Source organism: Anastrepha obliqua, chromosome 6 (genome assembly GCF_027943255.1).
Source record: "Anastrepha obliqua isolate idAnaObli1 chromosome 6, idAnaObli1_1.0, whole genome shotgun sequence".
Classification (NCBI taxonomy): Eukaryota; Metazoa; Arthropoda; class Insecta; order Diptera; family Tephritidae; genus Anastrepha; species Anastrepha obliqua.
Genome location: NC_072897.1, coordinates 2296092 through 2316723, shown reverse-complemented (window position 1 = coordinate 2316723; position 20632 = coordinate 2296092). Strand labels below are relative to the sequence as shown.

At 40.2% G+C, this 20632-nt stretch overlaps 1 protein-coding gene across 1 annotated transcript; it reads left to right on the top strand.

Moving 5' to 3' along the window:
* Positions 1–15399: 15399 nt before the first annotated feature.
* Positions 15400–16447, top strand: LOC129249946 (kelch domain-containing protein 10 homolog; the record flags this gene model as incomplete). Its single annotated transcript, XM_054889613.1, has 2 exons — positions 15400–15951; positions 16020–16447. Coding segments are annotated over 2 exons (903 nt in total), but the record flags the coding sequence as incomplete, so codon positions are not given.
* Between the last annotated feature and the right edge of the window lie 4185 nt (positions 16448–20632).

Sequence of the window (20632 nt, the reverse complement as noted above, 5' to 3'; positions counted from 1 at the left end):
AGCTATTGCCTTATTGAAGCGTTGGGAAAATTTTTTTTCCTGTGCATCTGGATCTTTTTGCGAACAAAAAACGAAATCTAGCGATTTAAACGCATCTTTGGCCCACTCGAAAAGAACTTTAGCATCGCGAATATGATTTCCAGTAACACGCTGCATACTTGCCTTTTAACTACTCCGCCGACCCCATCGCATGCTCCCTTGCCATGGGAAGTCGCGAAGAAATTCCATTCGCCTTCGATTCCGTAATCTTTTTTGTGGTAATATAGGTTCAAAAAGTTAGATTTATTCTTGTACTGCGATGCAGCTCCATCAGAAAAATAAGAAAACGTTTTTGTATTTCTGGATCCAAATTTGCTTTTAAGATATTTAACAAGTCTTGTGTTGAATAAGTGAACCGAACTTGTATCGTGGGTTAGTTTTTCAAAAATGATAACAAAGCTTAAATGATGCTGTTTGCCATCGATACAATAGTAAATTAGATACGGCTGAATGGTCACTTGGGTATTTGACCAGTGATGAGCTTGGATCGCATCTTGCACTTGAATTGTGTAGTTTTCTACAAAATCTAACGTGACAACGAATTCCCCATCACTTGCAGTATTTTTTTTTTTCTAACAAAGTAAGTTGCTTAGGCGTTTGATAAAAAGTCTTGCTTTAACACGGATGCTAAATCTTCACTTAATCTTTTCAAAAACTCAGCTATCTTATCCGTCGTTTGTACTATATCACAGCTGCATAAAAAGTGTACAAGAAATTGTACTGCTAATTCATTTAAAATTTTTTAGTTACCGATCAGTGTTGATCCATTGAGTAAACGTGACTTCTTCAACGGTACTTTCAGTCACTATGTTTTGCAGTTCATCAATGGTCGGGACCACTCCAGGACATTTTTTACATTCCCCAAAATAACAAACTGACGTTGAATTTTTGCACACAGAACGCTTTATGTAATCTCGTAAAGCAGACTTTATATTCTCCACAAATGTTGAATTCAAACATTTTTTTCCTTGTTGAACATTTACTCTCGCTGTATATTCATTTTTTTTTCGTGTTTTTTCGTGATGTTTTCTGCTATTATCTCTTTGACATTCATATCGCTTAATTTTGAAAAACGTCTGTCTCCGAGGACACATCTTGTTTCGAGAGTATTATTACTAATTAAATTTTGTATGTTTTTATGTAGATATGGATGTATGTAATAAAAATTTTAGTAATGAAACACCTCATTCGTTTTTGTGTCTTTTTTAAGTGCTATACGTTTTAGCGCATGGTCCCATGGGACAATGCAAAGCCAACTGCGAAGCGCGGCGCGTTGCACCAGACTATATTGCGCATCAAAACTTTACACAGTTTGAGAAAAAACTCGATATCTTTAGAACGGATTGGATGAACAAAGTTTTTTTACAGATTATTAAAGGTGAGCATTGTGCCCTTAATCTGACTGTAATATTGTCCATTTAGAGCGTGAAGAACGCAAAAATAATTGCGATTGTTTATAAAAAATTATTGTTAAAAATTATTGTTTCAACAAATACACAGTCTATGAACGTTAATCAATAGAGTAAACATTTTTCGGTAACCGAAGTAAATTTCATCAAATTATCAATTGTAGTTTCTGAGATTGATTGATTTTGATTTTACAAGAATATCATGCCAAAAAATTCAATTGTTAATAACATAAACAAAAAGCGAAACAAAAAAAAAACTATTCACAGCAATTATTATGTGACAAATTCTCTATCCAAAAATGCATTTCATTTTAAAATCGAGAATTTGATGGAAAATTGGGTGCCCACTTGACGTGGTTTAACTCATTATGTTACTTATACTTGTGCAAAAGTTTAATTCCGTCTTGAATTCCTATATTGTGTTCCATATATGTATGTTTATACAATTAGTATACACATACATATCTTAATTGGTGCGATAAACGCTTACGCGATTTTGGCCGAGTTTAACAAAGCGCGCCAGTCGTTTCTTTCTCGTGCTAACCAGCGCCAATTGTACACACCAAGTGAAGCCAAGTCCTTCTCCACCTGATCTTTCCAACGCAGAGGAGGCCTTCCTCTTCCTCTGCTACCACCAGCTGGTAACGCATCGAGTACTTTCAAAGCCGGAGCCTTTGTATCCAATTGGACGACATGACCCAGCCAACGTAGCGGCTGGATCTTTATTCGCTGCGCTATGTCTATGTCGTCGTAAAGCTCATTCAGCTCTTCGTTCCATCGTCTGCGATATTCGCTGTTGCCAACGTGCAAAGGTCCAAACATCTTCTGCAGAATCTTTCAATAGAATGATTTCAATATCATCGGCATACGCCAGCAATTGTACGCTCTTATAAAATATTGTACCTGAGAGATTAAGTTCTGCGGCTTGTACGATGCTCTTCAACATCAGGTTAAAGAAGTCACATGACAGCGAGTCACCCTGTCTGAAACCTCGTTTGGTATCAAATGGCTCGGAGAGGTCCTTCCCAATTCTGACGGCCCTGCTGGTGCTGAGCTACGTCATCTTGCAAAGCCCAATTAGTTTTGTGGGGATACGAAATTCAGACATCGCGGCATACAGATAACTTCTTTTCGTACTGTCGAATGCAGCTTTGAAATCGACGAAAAGATGGTGTGTGTCGATTCTCCTTTCGTGGGTATTTTCCAAGATTTGGCGTATTGTAAATATTTGGTCGATAGTAGACTTTCCAGGTCTAAAGCCACACTGATAAGGTCTTCAGCCTTTCACACAATATGCTCGCTAGAACCTTACAGGCGATATTCAGGAGACTAATCCTGCGGTAATTGGCACAGATTGCAGGATCGCTCTTCTTATGGATTGGGCAGAGCACACTTAAATTCCAATCGGCAGGCATGTTTTCATCCGACCATATTTTGTATAGGAGCTGATGCATGAACCTTACCAGCTCCTTGCCGCCATGTTTGAATAGCTCAGCTAGCGGTCCGTCGGTGCCCGCGGCTTTGTTGTTCTTTAACCGCGTTATCGCTATTCTCACCTCGTCATGGTCGGGTAGCGGAACGTCAATTCCGTCGTCGTATACACATATGAAAAGCTAAAATTGTATGGCTAGCGACTACAAGAACAAAATACATTAATAGGCGCAGCTGTAGCGTCATGGCCGCTAGTTGCCATGGCGCTGAACAGTCTAAAATAGTCGCGGCGGCGCGGAACAGTTTCCACTATTGTACAGCAGAACAAAAAAAAGTCATTGATAATTTGGAGTTCATATTTCTAAGAGCAAAATACTTTCATTCATAAAACGAGCCTCCCATATTAACATATTTTTCAACAATTTCAAAAATTGACATCTAAGATTGAAGAAATCAAATCAAAATAGTCAATACTGGAATATTTCTTACAGAAATATTTGTCAATATTTGGTGAATCGTGAATTTTTGTCATTTAGAATAATTGCGGCTCCGTACATATGTATGTTTGCATCAGTATACGTAAGTAAATATGTCTTCTAAATCCTCGACAACCGCAGCTGCTGTTCGTCAAGTGCGCGCATGAGAGTACAGTAAAATGCAGAAGACAACGACAAATAGCTTGTAAAAAAGTTCTGTCCCGGACATTTCGATACTAGGAGAAAATTTCGAAACAATTATTTTATGCTCTCTGATGATAGGTAAACAGTTAATTAGTATACTACTTTACGTATGTATGTAGTTCTCCAATTGATAAAAAGTGCACGAAAACATATGTACCTATATAGCTGCAAATTTAGAAACTTACTCTGAAATCAGAATGCGGCTTATTTGGAGGTTATTGTACATACATTCAGCCTTCGGATGAATCCCAAAGTGCCAAATATTTAATATGGAAGCATCTGTGAGCTGTGCAGCGCTGTTCATAAAACAGGGATCAACACCTCAAATGGTTGAACTAATATTTTTCAGTTAATATGCAGTTTATATTTCTAAACTTTATCACATAATTTTCCTCTTGAACATTAAAAATAAATTATCGAATAATAATGTACTACTTCATAGTAAAGTCCTAAAACGATGTTTAAGTAAATTATGAAACAATTTTGATGACGCTTCATAATTCATAATTTTCGGCACAATGCTGTGCGCTGGACGCCTTGAGAATTTTTAGCGAATATTTGCAGTGGCAAGTGTACGCAGCCGCATATGTATATAAATTCATATTTTTGAGTTTGCATATGCCATCTTTCTGTGGTAATGAATCAATTCTCCATGAAGGATTTGATTTGCTGGAAGGGAGTTCAACAAAGTTTTAACAGAAGCTGTCGAAGGACAGACATAATCTATGTAGATATATATTTTTGGATGATTTGCTCTTTCTAAGTCGCAATTGAACTAAGCATATTTGTTTTTTATGAAAGTGCCTGCAGCTAGCCCACAGCGTTAACATTCTTTGTACGTAATTACAAACGAAATTTACTCAACTGCTATTGAATTTCACCGAGTACCCTTCAAAATTCCATTCATGACAGGAACGTCAGACTTCTCTATACATTAAAGTTTATCTGCTCAGTGCTTAGGCAGAGATAAATCGACAACGCACTTGCTTCGTGTCGATTTGTTTTGTATATACGAGCAAAGACATCGTTCGCGCCAAATACAACTTGTTACAATGTTTTCCTTCCTCTTTGTTTCAACCGGCCCACCCCATAACTATGCCCGTTTGCCAAAAATTTAGTGATTGTGATTCTTATTACTTACTCAGTGATCCCACATTATTATAATGATCAGAAGCACCAATTGGCATTGGAAGTGTTCGCCAAAAATAAGCTAGTGACATTGCCAATGAGCGAACTGAAGTAAGGTTAGGTATATCTGGCTTATCTGAATGGATCTCACATAGACTATAAGGGTCCGTTGTGTTACCAGTATTTTTAGAGTCGTGTTAATGTTTTGGCGAGTTTTAATAAACAGTTTAAATTTTTGTCAGATATATCCTTCAGAGATGAAGAGTATACCGATCCCAAGTAATTGTAACAAGTTCTGCTTAACGCACGACAGTGTTAAAGGAGATGTTCTAACGTACCCCTTTCTTCTTCCCATGAGTTACACGAGTCGCTCTGGACCAATACCATTTTAGCTGCGTGATATGGATTGAGACAATGTCTCATAAGTATTCCAACCAATATTTTACATTCCTTACTTGGGAGTGATAAAATAAAGTTGATTGTTCTCGTGTTGCAAGTTTGTGGAATTATTTTGGCAATGCTTTGGAGGTCGAGGCTTGCCATGTAGACTGTGCTTCCAGAGTTAGTTCCTCGTCAAGTTCCGTCTTAAAAACTGAGAGTGGGCGATATATGTTTCACGTACCCATCCTAGCCAAGCAGGTTCCCGCCTTAGCGAGCTCGTCAACTCTCTCATTTCCCTGGTGGCCTGATATCCAGTAAATTGTGACCTGTCTATTGCCGCAGAGCTCGTCCATTTTAGATCTATAGTGTTGCACGCATTCCGAGCTAGTTATTACAGCCATTGTTGCTTAATTGGCAGTTTGACTATCGATGAAGATGTTTGTGCGAGTGTGGAGGAGAGTAAATTCCAACGCTAATTCAGCTACTTTGGTTACAGCCGGCTTGAAATATGCTGCAGTGATTTGGAAAGCTGAAATACTTTTGTAGTCTTGTCAAAGTTTACTTCTGGAATAACGTAGTCTGATACTTATGTCGTGCATGTTAATGTGTTTTTGTGAAATTTGTCAAGTAATCCTCAGTCTTAGTGCAGATCTTTTGGCTGAGTTTTTAACTACTTAATTCGGTGCGTTACTGATTTAGTGACCGCCAAATATATCCAATGCGTCGAGGAGATATACCCCAAGTCTTTCCGAGCATTCTCCTGCATGCGTTTAAGGCATTACAAGCTTTCATTGTTTTTTCTTCCACATTAAATCTCCATGACAGTTTACTATATAGGTACAATACCACCTAGGTATTGTATTTAGTCGATGTTTTAAGTGTTAATTCAACTCTTCCAAGTATCGGTGGTGACCAGTTGGAAATCTTATCTTATCTGGATTTATTTCCATTTTGACCAATTCCGAACACTTGTAGATTTCTCTGAGAGTCCTTATCGTTTGAGGACACCAACCTGAGATGATAACAGCAAAGTCTTCAGCATATGCCGTCAGTTTTGGTCCGCTATCCCCAAGTTTGAGGAGAATCTGATTGAACAGAGAACACCCATCCTTGTGGAATCCCTCTGTTGTTGTTGTTGTAGCAGTACTTTTGCCCTGTCAGTGTAGCATTATCACCGGTCGTCTTCGTCTAGCTTATCTAACGGTAGGCCCAGGAAACTAGCTGTTTCGACGGGTTGGGTCCAGAGGGAAATGGATGTTAGATGAGTCGGTTTTAGGGGGCATGTGAAAAGGTGGTTAGTGCCGTGCGAGGTGCCTGCACATGCTAAACATATGTTTAGTATGTCGGGGTCGATTCTGGATAAGTACAAGTTTAACCTGCTACAATATCCAGAACGTCTGCGATTGGTGGTGGTTGGACTCCGATAACGGCATTCGGGGGTCGGGAGCTTAAGAAGGTGGTGAGAGTCTCCCGATGAATGTCGTTTATGGCCTGTCTGTACACTGTCCGATCCAGTAGCTGTCTGTTGGTTTTGTCTGAGATCTCGTCCGCGTAGTTGAGAAGATGCCTCCGGATGTGCCTGAGAGGTGGCTCAGGCTCGAGCAGTTGTCTGCATGGGTGAGGCCTGCGGTAACACCCTAGCAGAAACTGCTTACTGAGCAATTTGTTATGCTCCTTAATAGTCAGATTAAGGCATCAGCATGTAGATGTTGTATAGTTGACTTCAGACGGTATGCTGTCACGGTCCTTAATGCAGTGTTTTGGCAGGTCTGAAGCTTCGTCCACTGCGAATCACTGGTTGCAGGCGAACAGAGAGGCGCAGCATAGTTTAGAACCGGTTCGCCTATTGCTTTAAAAGCCGACAGCAACATTTCCTTGCCTTTGCCCCAAGTGGTGCCGGCGTGCGACTTAAGAACCTTGTTGCGATTCTGCACTTTAGTTGCAATAGCATACAACCGCTAGGGAAGGAGAGCAAGCTGTCAAAGGTGACTCCCAATATTTTGGGGTTGTTAACCGTCGGAAGTTGTGTATCATCGACTTTCACCTTGAGTTGTAGCTTGACCTCCTCTGTCCAGGTGGTGAAAAGGGTCGCCGTGGGTGTCGTTGCCCGACGCCATTATCGTGCAGTCGTCGGCGTATGAGACCAGGGAGACTCCCTCTGGTGGCTGGGCGAGTTTAGAGATATAGAAGTTGAAAAGCACGGGTAAAAAAACATCACCCTGCGGTTCACCTTGCTTTATTTTCCTCTGTTAAGATGTTTGGTCTCGAAATATCACCGACGAATGACGACCACTCAGGTTGTTCGCGGTCCACCTCTTCAGCCCTGGCGGGAGTGTCGAATGTAAAATGTCATCTAGGCGTAGCTGACTGTGTTGAAAGCCTTTTTTAGAACTAACGCTACTAGGAGAGTCTTCTCACAGGGGCGGTTTTGGTTGAGTCCGCGGTTTACCTGGGTGTTAATGACGGTGAGTGCCGTGGTGGTGCTATGCACTCTTCGGAAGCCATGCTGGTGTGAGGCTATGGTCAGGTGTTTCATAAAGAGTGGGAGTAGAAGGGCCTCAAGAGTCTTCAATACTGGGGAAAGGAGAGCTATCGGACAATAAGACTCCCCTTGGTTGGCGGGTTTCCCAGGTTTCAGTAGTGGGACCACTCTCCCTAATTTCGACTTATCAGGAATGAGTGGCCATAGACATGTTGAAGACCTTAGTAAGGTATTCTATTCCCAATGGACCCAGTTTTTTCAACATCAGCATGGTTAGTCCGTCAGGGCCAATGGCTTTGGATGGTTTCATGTGTTTGGTGGCCCCCTGAACCTCATCGCTGGAGAAAGCAAGTGGCGCACTGTTGTATGTCAGTATGTGCAGCCGTCTGGCGCACTACGTTTGGATCTGTCGGCCCGAGGATACAGAATAAATTGCCGGCTAAAATAGCTCGCGCATCTCTTCGGATCCGACGAAGCACGACCGTTGAGGGTGATATCCACCTTGTCATTGTGCTTCGTCGGCTTCGACAGGGACCTTACCGTGGCCCAGAGCTTGCTCACACCAGAGATGAAGTTATAAGACTTCAAATGCTCCTCCCGTTTTTGCTTGTGTTGAGTTGCCGTATCTCGGAATTGAGATCCTTTATCCGAGGATCCCCTGGATCGGCCTGGCGTAGGCGATAACGCTTGTTCAACAGAACAGCTGCTTCAGCTGGGTATGAAGCGAGCATAGGCAGCTGTGATCGCCTTGCGGAATGCGCGATCGCCTGCGCGCACATCGGTCGGAATGAGGAGAGCGGCGAAGATGTCTTCAGTTAGTTCCGTGAACCTGGTCCAATCAGCTTTGTTGAAGTTGATGTATGACCGGTAATCCGCGGAAACAAAGTTGGCAAGTTTCTCGATCAAGATGATAATGGGCAAGTGGTCTGATGCAAGCGATAGCATAGGTCGCAAGGTTATGTTATTTATCAGACCTGCGCTAGCAATTGTGATGTCGGGCGAGCTGCAGCAATTGCCCACTACCCTGGTGGGGGCGTTGTCGTTTATACTGCTGAATGTCGAGTCGTCTATCTGCTCTGCCAATAGCTGTCCCCTACGATCATTTGGCAGGCTTGAATGTGGACGTGTGGTGTTGTCTGCGTTGGTCCTGCTGTACGTTTCTCAAGAGTTGTTGTGGCCTGACGTTGAAGGACGGCCGCGCCACTGGGGGCGGTTGCGGGTGCAGAGCTCTGCAGCAGGGGGAAACGAAGTCGCGTGTCCACTCACGGGTGGTGCGCAGGCCGGAACATCTCCGAAAATGGCAGCAGCCATTGCAAGAATTGCATTGGACTGTTGTCAGGTTCCGAGGGACCCTGGTCTGACACACGGAGCAGACTGTGGGGGGGGGGGGGGGGACCTAGAGCTGTCCCCGCACTGGGATAGGTGCTGGAGGGTTGTGGGTCATTGGGGGAGTTGTGTTGCGCATGAGGTCTCCTTATGTTGAGGTGTTGTTGATGGTGGCAGTTTGAAGTGCCGGCACTGAGGATACCGTCCTTGAAGAGAAGTATTCGGAGCAAACGTGCTGCAAGGGATTGCTCCTGTGACGAAAGATTGGGGGTGGGATACGGTACACTAGACAGGGCTAGTTTACTGGGGCGGCAGCCCCTGATCGGGAAAAACCCAAGTCATTCCGGTAACGTAGAACCGGTTGCCATGGGAATCATGGAGTCCCTCTGTTTACCTTTTTTGCAAGTGTACTGGACTCCCCTTGGCCATCACTATCCGACAGTTTAATAGGCTGCCGATCCAGTGTCAATTAGTTGACTCTCCCATCAAAACATCCGTAGACACACTTTTAAAGGCTCTAGATATATCAGAGAAGACTCCCATCTCATATTCTTTATAGTGCAGCGCTATCTCTATCTGTAGCAGCACCCTATGAAGAGTTTCCGTGGATATTCCCTTCGTGTAAGCATACAGATTTCGCCACTGTAGGTTAGCTTCGGTCGTTTCCTTAATATTCGACTGCTCGAAAGCAAATGACAGCTGATCTCCAGTCTGTAGGGACGTAATTTAGCCTCAGACAGTTTACAAAAATATCTTCCAGCCTCTGTATTAGTACAGAGCTTCCTTTCTGCAAAAGCTTGCCAACGGCCTCATTCCACCGTGTCTGTGCTGCCCCACTGAAGATGGTGAGTTTGCGTCGCCCCCTACCACCATCTCCAGACCTCCTCTCATTGTCTCTTATATCACTTTTTTCAGCTCTGGTGGTGGTGCCTCAACGTCGTGAGTCATATAATATGAGGCAAAGAGTTTAGGTGCCTTTTCTTCACCTTCGATAGAAACCACGGTTTGGTCATCTGTGCTGTAAGCAGAAAACAAATACCTATTAGCAATTTTCTTCACAAGGACGGAGGTCTCGTCTTCCTTACCGTTTGTAAGTTGAGGGTATTTCCAGATATTTTAAAGCCGGATGGCTCACGATTAAATTCTGATAGAAATAAAACGACTGGCTATTTTTACGATCCAAGCGGAAGTGACTTCCATTTTATTCTTTCTTCCATTTGTCATTTAGGGTTGCCTTATTTTACTTAATACTACATCTCTTCTTAGCATTACTCTACGTTTACATTATTGGGTGTATCTTATACTATGCCTACACTTACATTAACATACATTCCATCAATAGGCGACCTTAAGGGTTTTACAACTCGGCCAAACCTGATAAGTGATCGCCCTCGATCATTCGCGGTTCATCAAACTCAGAATAATCTCCTAGGGGATCACTTTCCAACTCTATGCATTCATCGGGTTGCTGAACCCACCTTTTTATGCGGTGAGCCTCGATAACCCCATCATACGGAAGCTGGGTGAGCTGACAACCGCCAATGTCGCGGACAACATACCTGTCGTTTCCTAAACTTTTGTGAATGACATAAGGACCTCGATATCGGGGTATAAATTTCTTGTTACTACCAGCCGTGGTGTCTACATTCCTTATGACCACATAATCACCTGGGATGTATTGGGTACTAGGGCTACCCTTTGAAGCCCGCTTAACGTCATACTCCTGCCTAGCTGTAATAGCCTTAGATGCTCTGTCTCGTATCTGGGTAAGATCTCGTTCGTAATCAGGACACAACATATCCTGAAAGTACTCGGTAAACTCATCCACTATTACTCCCCTTTGTTCCACGCCAAACAAGAGTCGACTGGGAGTATCCCTACAGGTACTGTGAATTGAGTTATTCATGGCATATTCCACCTCAAGTAATTTACTAACCCAGTCGTCATGCTTAATTTCATCCGTCAGTTTACCCAGCATCGTCTTTAGAACTCTATTTACTCTTTCTACCTGACCATTTGCCTGTGGAGAAGCTACAGCAACTTTTATATGACTTACATTTCGTTTCGTTAAAAATGAACTAAATTCTAAAGAGGTGAAACAGGTTCCTCGGTCAGTCACAATTCTCCTTGGTCTACTATAATAACTAAAGTACTTGTCAAGAGCATTAATAACTTCCTTAGTGCTTGTTGTATTACACGGATAAAGTTTTACGAATTTTGTGAAACCATCAACAACAACTAAAATGTGTTTACGTTTAGATCTAATCGATGGTAATGGTCCAAAATGATCCAAGTGGATCGTATCAAATGGCAAAGCAGTTTTGGGGATGGGATACAAAGTTCTTTCCTTATTCTGTGGGGGTGTGGCATACATTATGCACTTCAGACAATTTCTTACAAACCTTTCCACTTTTAATCTCATATTGGGAAACCAGTAGTACAATTTTAGCTTCTCATGTGTCTTTTCAGTTGCTAAATGACCCATTTTTTCATGTATCACGCGTATGACATTAGACTCCATCTCATGAGGTACGTATAGGGCCATCTTCCCGTCTTGATTCCTTTTGTAAACAACCCCGTCCATTAGATCATAGTCAGTGACATTTTCGCGTTCCAAACGGTCTCGTATAGTCTTAACATGGTTATCTCGCTCTTGTGCGACTTGTATTTGGAATTGGATATCATCCACATCTATGATTAAACCTATCTGTCTCCTGCTTAATGCATCGCTTATGTCTTATTTTATAATTAAAGTTCTCTAATTCAAGGGCCCTATAGTCTATGCACATACGGATTTTACCGCTCTTCTTTTTCACTAATACTACGGCTGAGGCATACGGCGAGTCACTCGGTCTTATGATCCCCTCTTCACGAAGTTCCTCAATGATGGATTGCACTTGGCTGCGCTCCAAACATGACAATCGGCGGGGGGCGGAATGAAAAGGAACGTCAGTTGTCAAATGAATCTTCATCTCATATTTGTATGGTTCGGGCTTTATTTTTGACTTTAAATAATTATCATTAATAAGCTGCTTTAATTTATCACGACAGATTTTAGTCATGTTAGGACACACGTCAACATTACATTCGTCAGATGAAAAATCAATATGGAAAATGTCAGGTACGTCAACGGCAGTGAACTCACCCAAAGACAAGGAATCATTTAGAATGATTTTACTAGCATGGTTTCTTCCTAACTCATGCTGTTCCGCAACTGCGATAAATGCATTCGAGTCGGTTACAGAATTTAAGCTTTTGGCTCCATAAGGGACCGTATTTGAAACAACTTATGCTTACTATATTTCTTCAGTGCCTTTGATAATTTAATGTTAAACAACCCCAGGAAGTCACGGCCCAAAATAATTGGCATAGTCATATTTCTATTGGAAATTACATTTAATTCAATTTCTTCAATTTTCCCACAGTATTTAACAAAAGTTTTTAAAACATAAAGTATTTCAATATATTTCCCACCAATGCCTTTGTATTTTTGAACTGGTTTCTTTACACATTCCTTTTGGACCCCTTTAGGAACCAGTGACTCCTGGATAAAGCTAGTCGGACTACCGGTATCAAATAAAGCCATTAAATCTATAACTAAAGGTTCAACATCGGTTTTTAATACTATACTTACATAATTAAATGCGCCAACCACGTCATGGTCTGTATCCACTTGTACGGCAGCAACTTCTCGGGGCTTCAAAACTTTTGGTGGGTTCGGGCAGGATCGGTGATCGTGCCCCATCTTCCAACATCGGAAACAGGCGTCATTTGGTCGCATAGGGTAAGGGCAGTTGGGTTTGATGTGGCCATCCTTCGAACAATTGTAGCACTTTATTTTTTGTTCGGCTGCTGGTTTTGTTGTTTTGGGAGCTGCTGTCTGTGCCGTGCTAACTGCAAAATATTTGTTTTGGAAACGGATCACCAGCGTCTTGAATTCGTCTAAGGTTCGGGCCGTCATAAGGATATGCGAGTTTGGGACATTCCCGATTCCATCAATAATAAAATCAATAACCTCAAGATCGCTGACATTGGCTCGTTTTCCTAAGGCTTGCATTGTCAGCACATAACAGTGCAGCGACTCATCTTTCCGCTTCCAGCGACGTTGTGCCGACATCTTATATATCTCATGCCGTGTGACGGATATGTCGAATTCGTCTTTTAGCGCTTTTCTTAGCGCACCATAGTTCAACGCTACTGTTGTCGTCAGGAAAACTTTCGCCGTGCCCGTCAGCGAACGACGAAGTGCAAGCAGTTTAAATCGGTCGTCAGCTCCAGTCGATTCCATTAGATCCTCAAAATCTTTTAGGAATTGGTTCACCGTTAAAGTGACATCATCTCCACTGAATTTGGGGATGGCATGTTCAAGGTCCCCAAATTCCAGACGCCGTATACTCTGATTTTTCGGACGGCCTTCGAGTTCTTCGATTTGTTTGGCCAGCTTGAGAATTTCTACCCGCTTTTGCAAAGCTGCGATCTCTTCATCTAGACCAATAAACATACTAGTCCGTCCACAGTTTCTAATATTGGTAGCGTCAGCAGCGGCACGTACGTCAGCAGCGGCACGTACATCAGTAGCGGCAGAGTCAAAAACATCAGAAGCGGCAATAATATCAATAGCGGCAGTAGTATCAATAGCGGCAGTAGCATTAGTAGCGGCAGTAGCACTAGTAGCAGCATTAGTGTCAGTACCGGCAGTGTCGTCAGCAGAGGTGAAAACGTCGGCAGTAGCAGTGGCATCAACAGCGGCAGTACCAGCAGTAGCGGCAGAATTTAAATTATCGTCATTTCTTGAAATTTCCGTGCTCCGAGTGGCTCCTACCACATCCCGCAGCAATCGGCGCAATTGGGTTGTCGTTGCTGTAGTTGGAAATTCCACACCAGCCTCAGTCAGCACGTTAGTTAGTTCTTGGCGAATATTTGCCATTATCTCGCAAAATATTAAAGTTATCTTTAAAATGTGTAGTTTATTGGGTTGCGTTTGCACAACCCCACACCTGAGTTGTAAGTTGAGGGTATTTCCAGATATTTTAAAGCCGGATGGCTCACGATTAAATTCTGATAGAAATAAAACGACTGGCTATTTTTACGATCCAAGCGGAAGTGACTTCCATTTTATTCTTTCTTCCATTTGTCATTTAGGGTTGCCTTATTTTACTTAATACTACATCTCTTCTTAGCATTACTCTACGTTTACATTATTGGGTGTATCTTATACTATGCCTACACTTACATTAACATACATTCCATCAATAGGCGACCTTAAGGGTTTTACACGTTGTAGTGTAGTATACCTTGTAGCTCTTTTTAGACTGCAGTCCAAAAACCTTGTTACCAGAGGTTATCCAAGACTCCTGGATTACAACCACGTCGTAGTCACGCTTCTCCTAGGTTATGAAGAGCTCAGCTGTAGTTGTTTTGCTATGATGGAGGTCGATTTGAAGGATTCTCGCTTCCGTCGGTGTCAGAGACTTTTTCCACAGGTTCGGCGGGCTGTCGCCGTCACTCTGTCTTCGGTGGTATCTATCACGTTGGGCTTATCACTCTTAAGCTGTGGTGCCAGTGTCGCTTCTGTCACGGAACCCAGGCCAAGATCGCGCTCTACTTCGCCAACTTCCAGCGTGTTGTCATTCCTATCCATCGGGTTCCGTTTTTTTATATCTTCCCGTGGGTTTGTTTTCTGCCTCTTTGTTTATCTGGAGGATAAGATAGGGTTCGTTTTTCTCATCTGGTTTCCCTGCATGGAGAAGCTTCCAGTTTGTTGTTGAAATGTCTGGATTTTAACGCTGAAATAGGCGAAAACATTGGAATACGCGGCGCTGTATGAGCATCGCACGCAAAACGACGACAAAAAAGTATTCCACTTAATAACCTTCGCTGCTAAATACATTTATAACAATTTTTTTTCCGAATGGATGATGATGGACGATTTTTAATAGATATATAAAAACTTGATTTTTCGAATCAGTATTTAGGTAATAAGATTGTTACAAAATTTATTGAAAAATGTATTATTTAATCCAAAGTGGTTTGTTGTAACTGATGAGACTGCCTTTCATGGAATGCCATTTGGATTCTGCTGTGCTCTGTACGGTATCGATACACATACATATGTAGGTCTGTATGATCTCCTCTAAATCTGATATCTAATCCTATGAATATTTAACCCAATTCAAATTATTACTTACTCACACCTGCTTTTACTCGATATCTAAATTAGTATTCAATTTGAAATCCGTGTAACAAACGATCTAATACTAAGTTTCCACCGCAGCCGGAGTTTGGGTTCTCTGCCGCTATCGTGTTCTTAGCGCAAACACCAAACAAAACACCTGTCAAATCCCATACAAAATTAAAACACAACTCCATACCTAAACCCACTTTTCAAAGCGTGTTTTGTTGGGTTTGCGTCTAATTTAATTATTAAGTGGTGGCAATGTTGCTCATTTTCCTCATTTATTATTGCATTCTTATCGAAACATGGCAACAATGATTGCAATTTGTCAATATGACATTTGATTGACGCACCGGCTATCCATTTGGTGAATCTTGCTCAAACGACTGTTATATATATCAAACAACAGGTAAAAAACCGAGTGTTAAGCGAATAGAGGCTACTGGTGATGCGCCAATTCCGCAATATGGACCGGGAATAGTTTTACACGAACATTATTTATATACGGTTGGGGGAACAACTGGCTATGATTACTCTTGTGATGTGCATCGCTTAAATTTGCGCACACGAGTGTGGGAATGCGTATATATCTGTCGTCCAGATATACGCGAAGATCCAGAGGGTCGTTATCGTCACGAAGTTGTCTACGATGGGCAATACATAGATGTGCTGGGTGGTGGTACATCGAATTTAGTGTATGATTTACAACGCATCCCTGCATTTAATTTAATTACAAACCGATGGGAATATTTCGTCACATTACCCGATCGAACATCACAAACAAATCTAACAATCGAGCGACAAAATTCCGGATATCCAAACCCACGAAAGTGCTTTTCCTGCGTACAGCACACGAAATCGAATGGTGAGGTCGAAGCATTCATTACGGGAGGCTGGCAGGTGCGTAATAATTAAATTTAGTATTATTAAATTATATTTGAAGTTGGATATCCCTTTTCCATTTGCAGGCCGATCAAGTATATTTTTCAGATATATGGAGATTAAATTTTACTACTAAGCAATGGACACTTATAAAAACAGCCTCTCTACCAAAAGCTTTGTACTTCCATGCCGCAGCGCACTGTCAAAATGGTTGTATGTACATATTCGGTGGTATTGAATATGATGGAAAACGTATACGACGGTGCAATGACCTTTATAAAATGTGGATGACCATACCATTATTAAGTGAAATTTGCTGGGAGGCAGTGTTACATTACAGACCAAATCTCAAATTGAATGGCCACTCACAGCTGCTTAAAATGGGCATACCATTGCGCTTTGCACAGAGATTGTGGCATTCTTCAAAAGCCAAATGATTATACAATAAATGAAGAGATATATGGTATGGTATGTCATGTAACGAGCAATAAGAAGCGACAATTTTTATGTTTCATTCTAGGCATAAAAGCATAATTATTGTTTGCTAACCATTTAGGAATGACATAGTTTCATATGGAAGAAATGGAACCAAAAGAATAAACATAATAAAATAAGTCATTAATAATGAGTAAAAATGAAAAAAGCTAATTAATATGAAAATAAGAGTAATTATTTTTATACGCTACATATGTGTACGAGCAGTTGTGGCGATTTTGTTTACAATATGGTTCATACACTCAATGGATGCTCAGATCACGAATTCTAGAAAATTGTATCATAAGAGTGGAAGCAGGATCAAGTGGCCAATCGGGCAACCAAATGAACACCAAATTTAAAAGGATAATAGTCTGCCGTCTGATTTAAAGTTCGTATCCATGAGTCTATGCATAATTAAATTCGCTTTTTCCAGATTAACGATATAAACAAATTATTTTCAATAAAGAAAAGATACCAAGTTTTTAAATCAAGGCGGCAGTAATGTGCTAAATAGGGATTGACCTCGAATGCCTGCAGTTTTTTTCTGCATACAGAGCAATTGCCACGCGCTTTTTTAGTGAAATCGGGTTTCGATAGTTCGTTTTTCTTTTGGCTATTTTTTCAAGTTTGCTGCACAATTTTTCAAAGCAGGATCTTTCCATTCGGAAATTATCTTTGAAAAACTTGTCCCCATTACTCTGGCAATTTTTATAATTCTTATTTCACAATGTCAACAGAAGACAGTTCAAACACAGTTTCTCCCAAACTTTCGGTGGAAACAGTTGACAGTTCTCCCAAACACAACTCCTGCAAACACGGTGTTTGCTTTTGGTGGAAACGTAATATAATGTATTCACTAGCAGACACATTGCCGGTTTGTAGTCGCAATTGCATGTTGCAACAAAAAAGTATTCGCTTCCAGCTCCCAACATTGCGCTTATCATTTCGTGTGCTAATTTGGACAAGCAATTATGTTTGACGAACAAATTCAAAAGCTCTGGACAATTCGCCAACTGTTGGTATGCATGCTTTTTATCAATATGTAGTATAACAGGTTTTTATAGCAAATTCCATTTCTTCCACTCATTATATGTATATATAGCCATTGAGGGATAAAGACGTTCAGACTTGTTTACCAGAGATTTATGCTACCGATTTACCGACGATCAATAAGGTGCGGTGAGTTGATACAAACAAAAAAGCACAGGGTTTTTTCATAGATTTAACGGCATCACTTTAAAGTTGGAATCGCACTGCCTGCTCATACATGATAGCAGAAGCTAGAAGTAAAGTTTTCGAATTTGCAGAGATACATTTCGGTCACCGGATAGAATATTAGAAGTTGAAAGAAATAAAAATAAATAAATATAAGAAAAAAATACAAATATAAAAATAAAATAGCTCTAAGTTATTTCGATATGTGCAAGTTGAAATTTTGATATACAATATATGTATGTATATATAAAATAAAGTCAACTTTTTGTGTGTGTTCGCTAACCGGCCGTGTCTTTGCACCGAATTAAACCAAACTTACACACATTGTTAAGAAGGTATTGAAGATGGTTTACGTATAGTTTGGATACCTATTGGTGGATAGGGCTCGAGATATAGGTCAAAACGTGGACCCGGGTAACCTTCGGATGTGTATGTACAATATGGGTATCAAATGGAAGCTGTTGGTGAATGATTTAGTTCAGAGTATTTTTGATGCTGCTCCGTGACTGGAGTCTCGAGATAGAGACCAAAACATGGAACCTAGAATGTGTTTGTACAATATGGATGTCAAATTGAAGCTGTTGGTGAATGCTTTAGTACAGAGTATTTTTCATGCCGCTCCATGACTAGGGTCTCGAGATAGAGACCAAAACGTGGAACCAAGAATGTGTTTGTACAATATGGATCTCAAATTGAAGCTGTTGGTGAATGCTTTAGTACAGAGTATTTTTCATACCGCTCCGTGACTAGGGTCTCGAGATAGAGACCAAAACGTGGACCCTAGAATGTGTTTGTACAATATGGATCTCAAATTGAAGCTGTTGGTGAATGCTTTAGTACAGAGTATTTTTCATGCCGCTCCGTGACTAGGGGCTCGAGATAGAGACCAAAACGTGGACCCTGGAATGTGTTTGTACAATATGGATATCAAATGGAAGCTGTTGGTGAATGCTTTAGTACAGAGTATTTTTCATACCGCTCCGTGGCTGGGGTCTCGAGATATTGGTCAAAACGTGGAGCCGGGTAACCTTTGGTTGTTTATGTACAGTATGGGTATGTACTTATGATTTTCCATTTATATTTTATATTTACTCAAAAACAAAAAGAAAAAAAAAAAATTTTGGTTATGCCAAAGCGCTTGAATAAAGAATAAAGAAATAAATAATATGAAAACCATATCTTTTCTGTTCTAAACCATATCTATTATATTTTAGTGTGCCCAGCGAAGCGGGCCGGGTTTGCTAGTCATATATAAATAAGTGTACAAGTTAAACTATTTACTCTGGGAAAGAGTAAAAAACAAGTAATTTTTTGGGGAGCTATCCATATTTTTGAGTTGCCTTTTTTAACAAACTGAAGTTTATAATTATTTCTACCCTACTCGATACTCTGCTGCTTTTGCCGTTCCCACGGGTGGAGTTATGCTGAAAACAGTGAACACCGCACGGAATCCCTTACCGCAGTCCCTTACCGTTCACAAAAACTCACCCTTGTGAACAACTACGTTCTTTTAATTACATATTTACGCAATACATCGGTTCGTGTGTATATGAGTTTGGTTGTATCTACACAATGTTGCCATTGATATTTTTGCTTACACACTTTTTCACACAACCGCGTTATCAGTTAACATTTTTCATTGTTTAATAAACCAAAGCCAAAAACCAATAAATGCAAATAGTTCATTTATCTAAGTTAAGAACTTGAAAAATACAAGTTCTAAAAAAATGTTTGTTATCGGTCCAACTGACCGCACTTTATTCACTCACAGTTCTTAAACCAAAAAGCCGCTTAAACAAGTAAACTATAATACTTAATTTATATTAATAAAAATAGTGGCGTAGCTTAATTCTAGGAACTTAAATAAGCAATTTTATAATAATTGCATTATAAGCTTATTGCAGAAATCAATATGAAATTTGAGTAAGCAATTTTATAATACTTGCATTATAAGCTTATTGCAGAAATCAATATGAAATTTGAGTAAGCAATTTTATAATACTTGCATTATAAGCTTATTGCAGAAATCAGTATGAAATTTGAATAAGCAATTTAATTAAAAAGAATAAATTAAAACTATAAGAAGCAAAGAGTTTGTTAACTTGGTTTGGGTTAACTTCTATAATTAGCATTATTCAACAGTATTTTTAAGCTTTTTTAACAAAAATTATAATTTTTCTAAGTTTATTTTGTAAATAATTTCGAAATGTACTGCTTGGCAACACTGTGTGGTGAGCGAGCAATCAGCTGGGTCGGTATTACGGGATTTTTTTAAAAATAGTGAAATTGTTTGTTTGGCTTTCTCGAGTGTTAACCTTGACTTTGCTAGGAGTAGGACGATGACTATTAGTACTGTCACTAGGCTGATGTTGGTTGATTTTGTGGAAGTTATTTGTTTTGTGTTATTGAGGTTTAGCTGCTTTAGCATTTGTAATGATAAGGTGTCTTCGCTTATTTCTGAAAATATCTGAAGTATAGCGGTTTGGGACTTGTGTGATGATCTTTCTGCATTGGAAAAATTTTTCTTGTTGATTGTAATATAACTGTAGTGAATTATGAATGTACCGTTAACGGATGTGGGCTCTTCATCAATTAAGATTTCTCCTCTAAAATCGTTTAAGAATATGATGCCTGGTGATAGTTCCTTGAATTCTGGAATATGTTCGCTATTGGTCACTGTGCAATTTGGCAACCGGCTACTTAATAGATTTCTTATACAATATTCGTTACTTAAGTCTAATACATTGTTTTTTGAACATATTTGGAGTGAGTTGCACTGTTTACAATTTCCTAATATTCCGTAAAGATTGTTTTCGCAATTAAGGATTTATTTGAAATTAATTTGATTGATTTTATTGTTTTTCTTAACGGCTCTAATGTCTATTGTTTTAAAAATTTCGGATTCTACTGTGGGTAAACTTATAATGTAGATTATTGTTTTGCATTGGTTGCTATTTTAATTTCTGAAAATTCAAGAGCTTCATCTAAGTTTATAAATTGAATATTA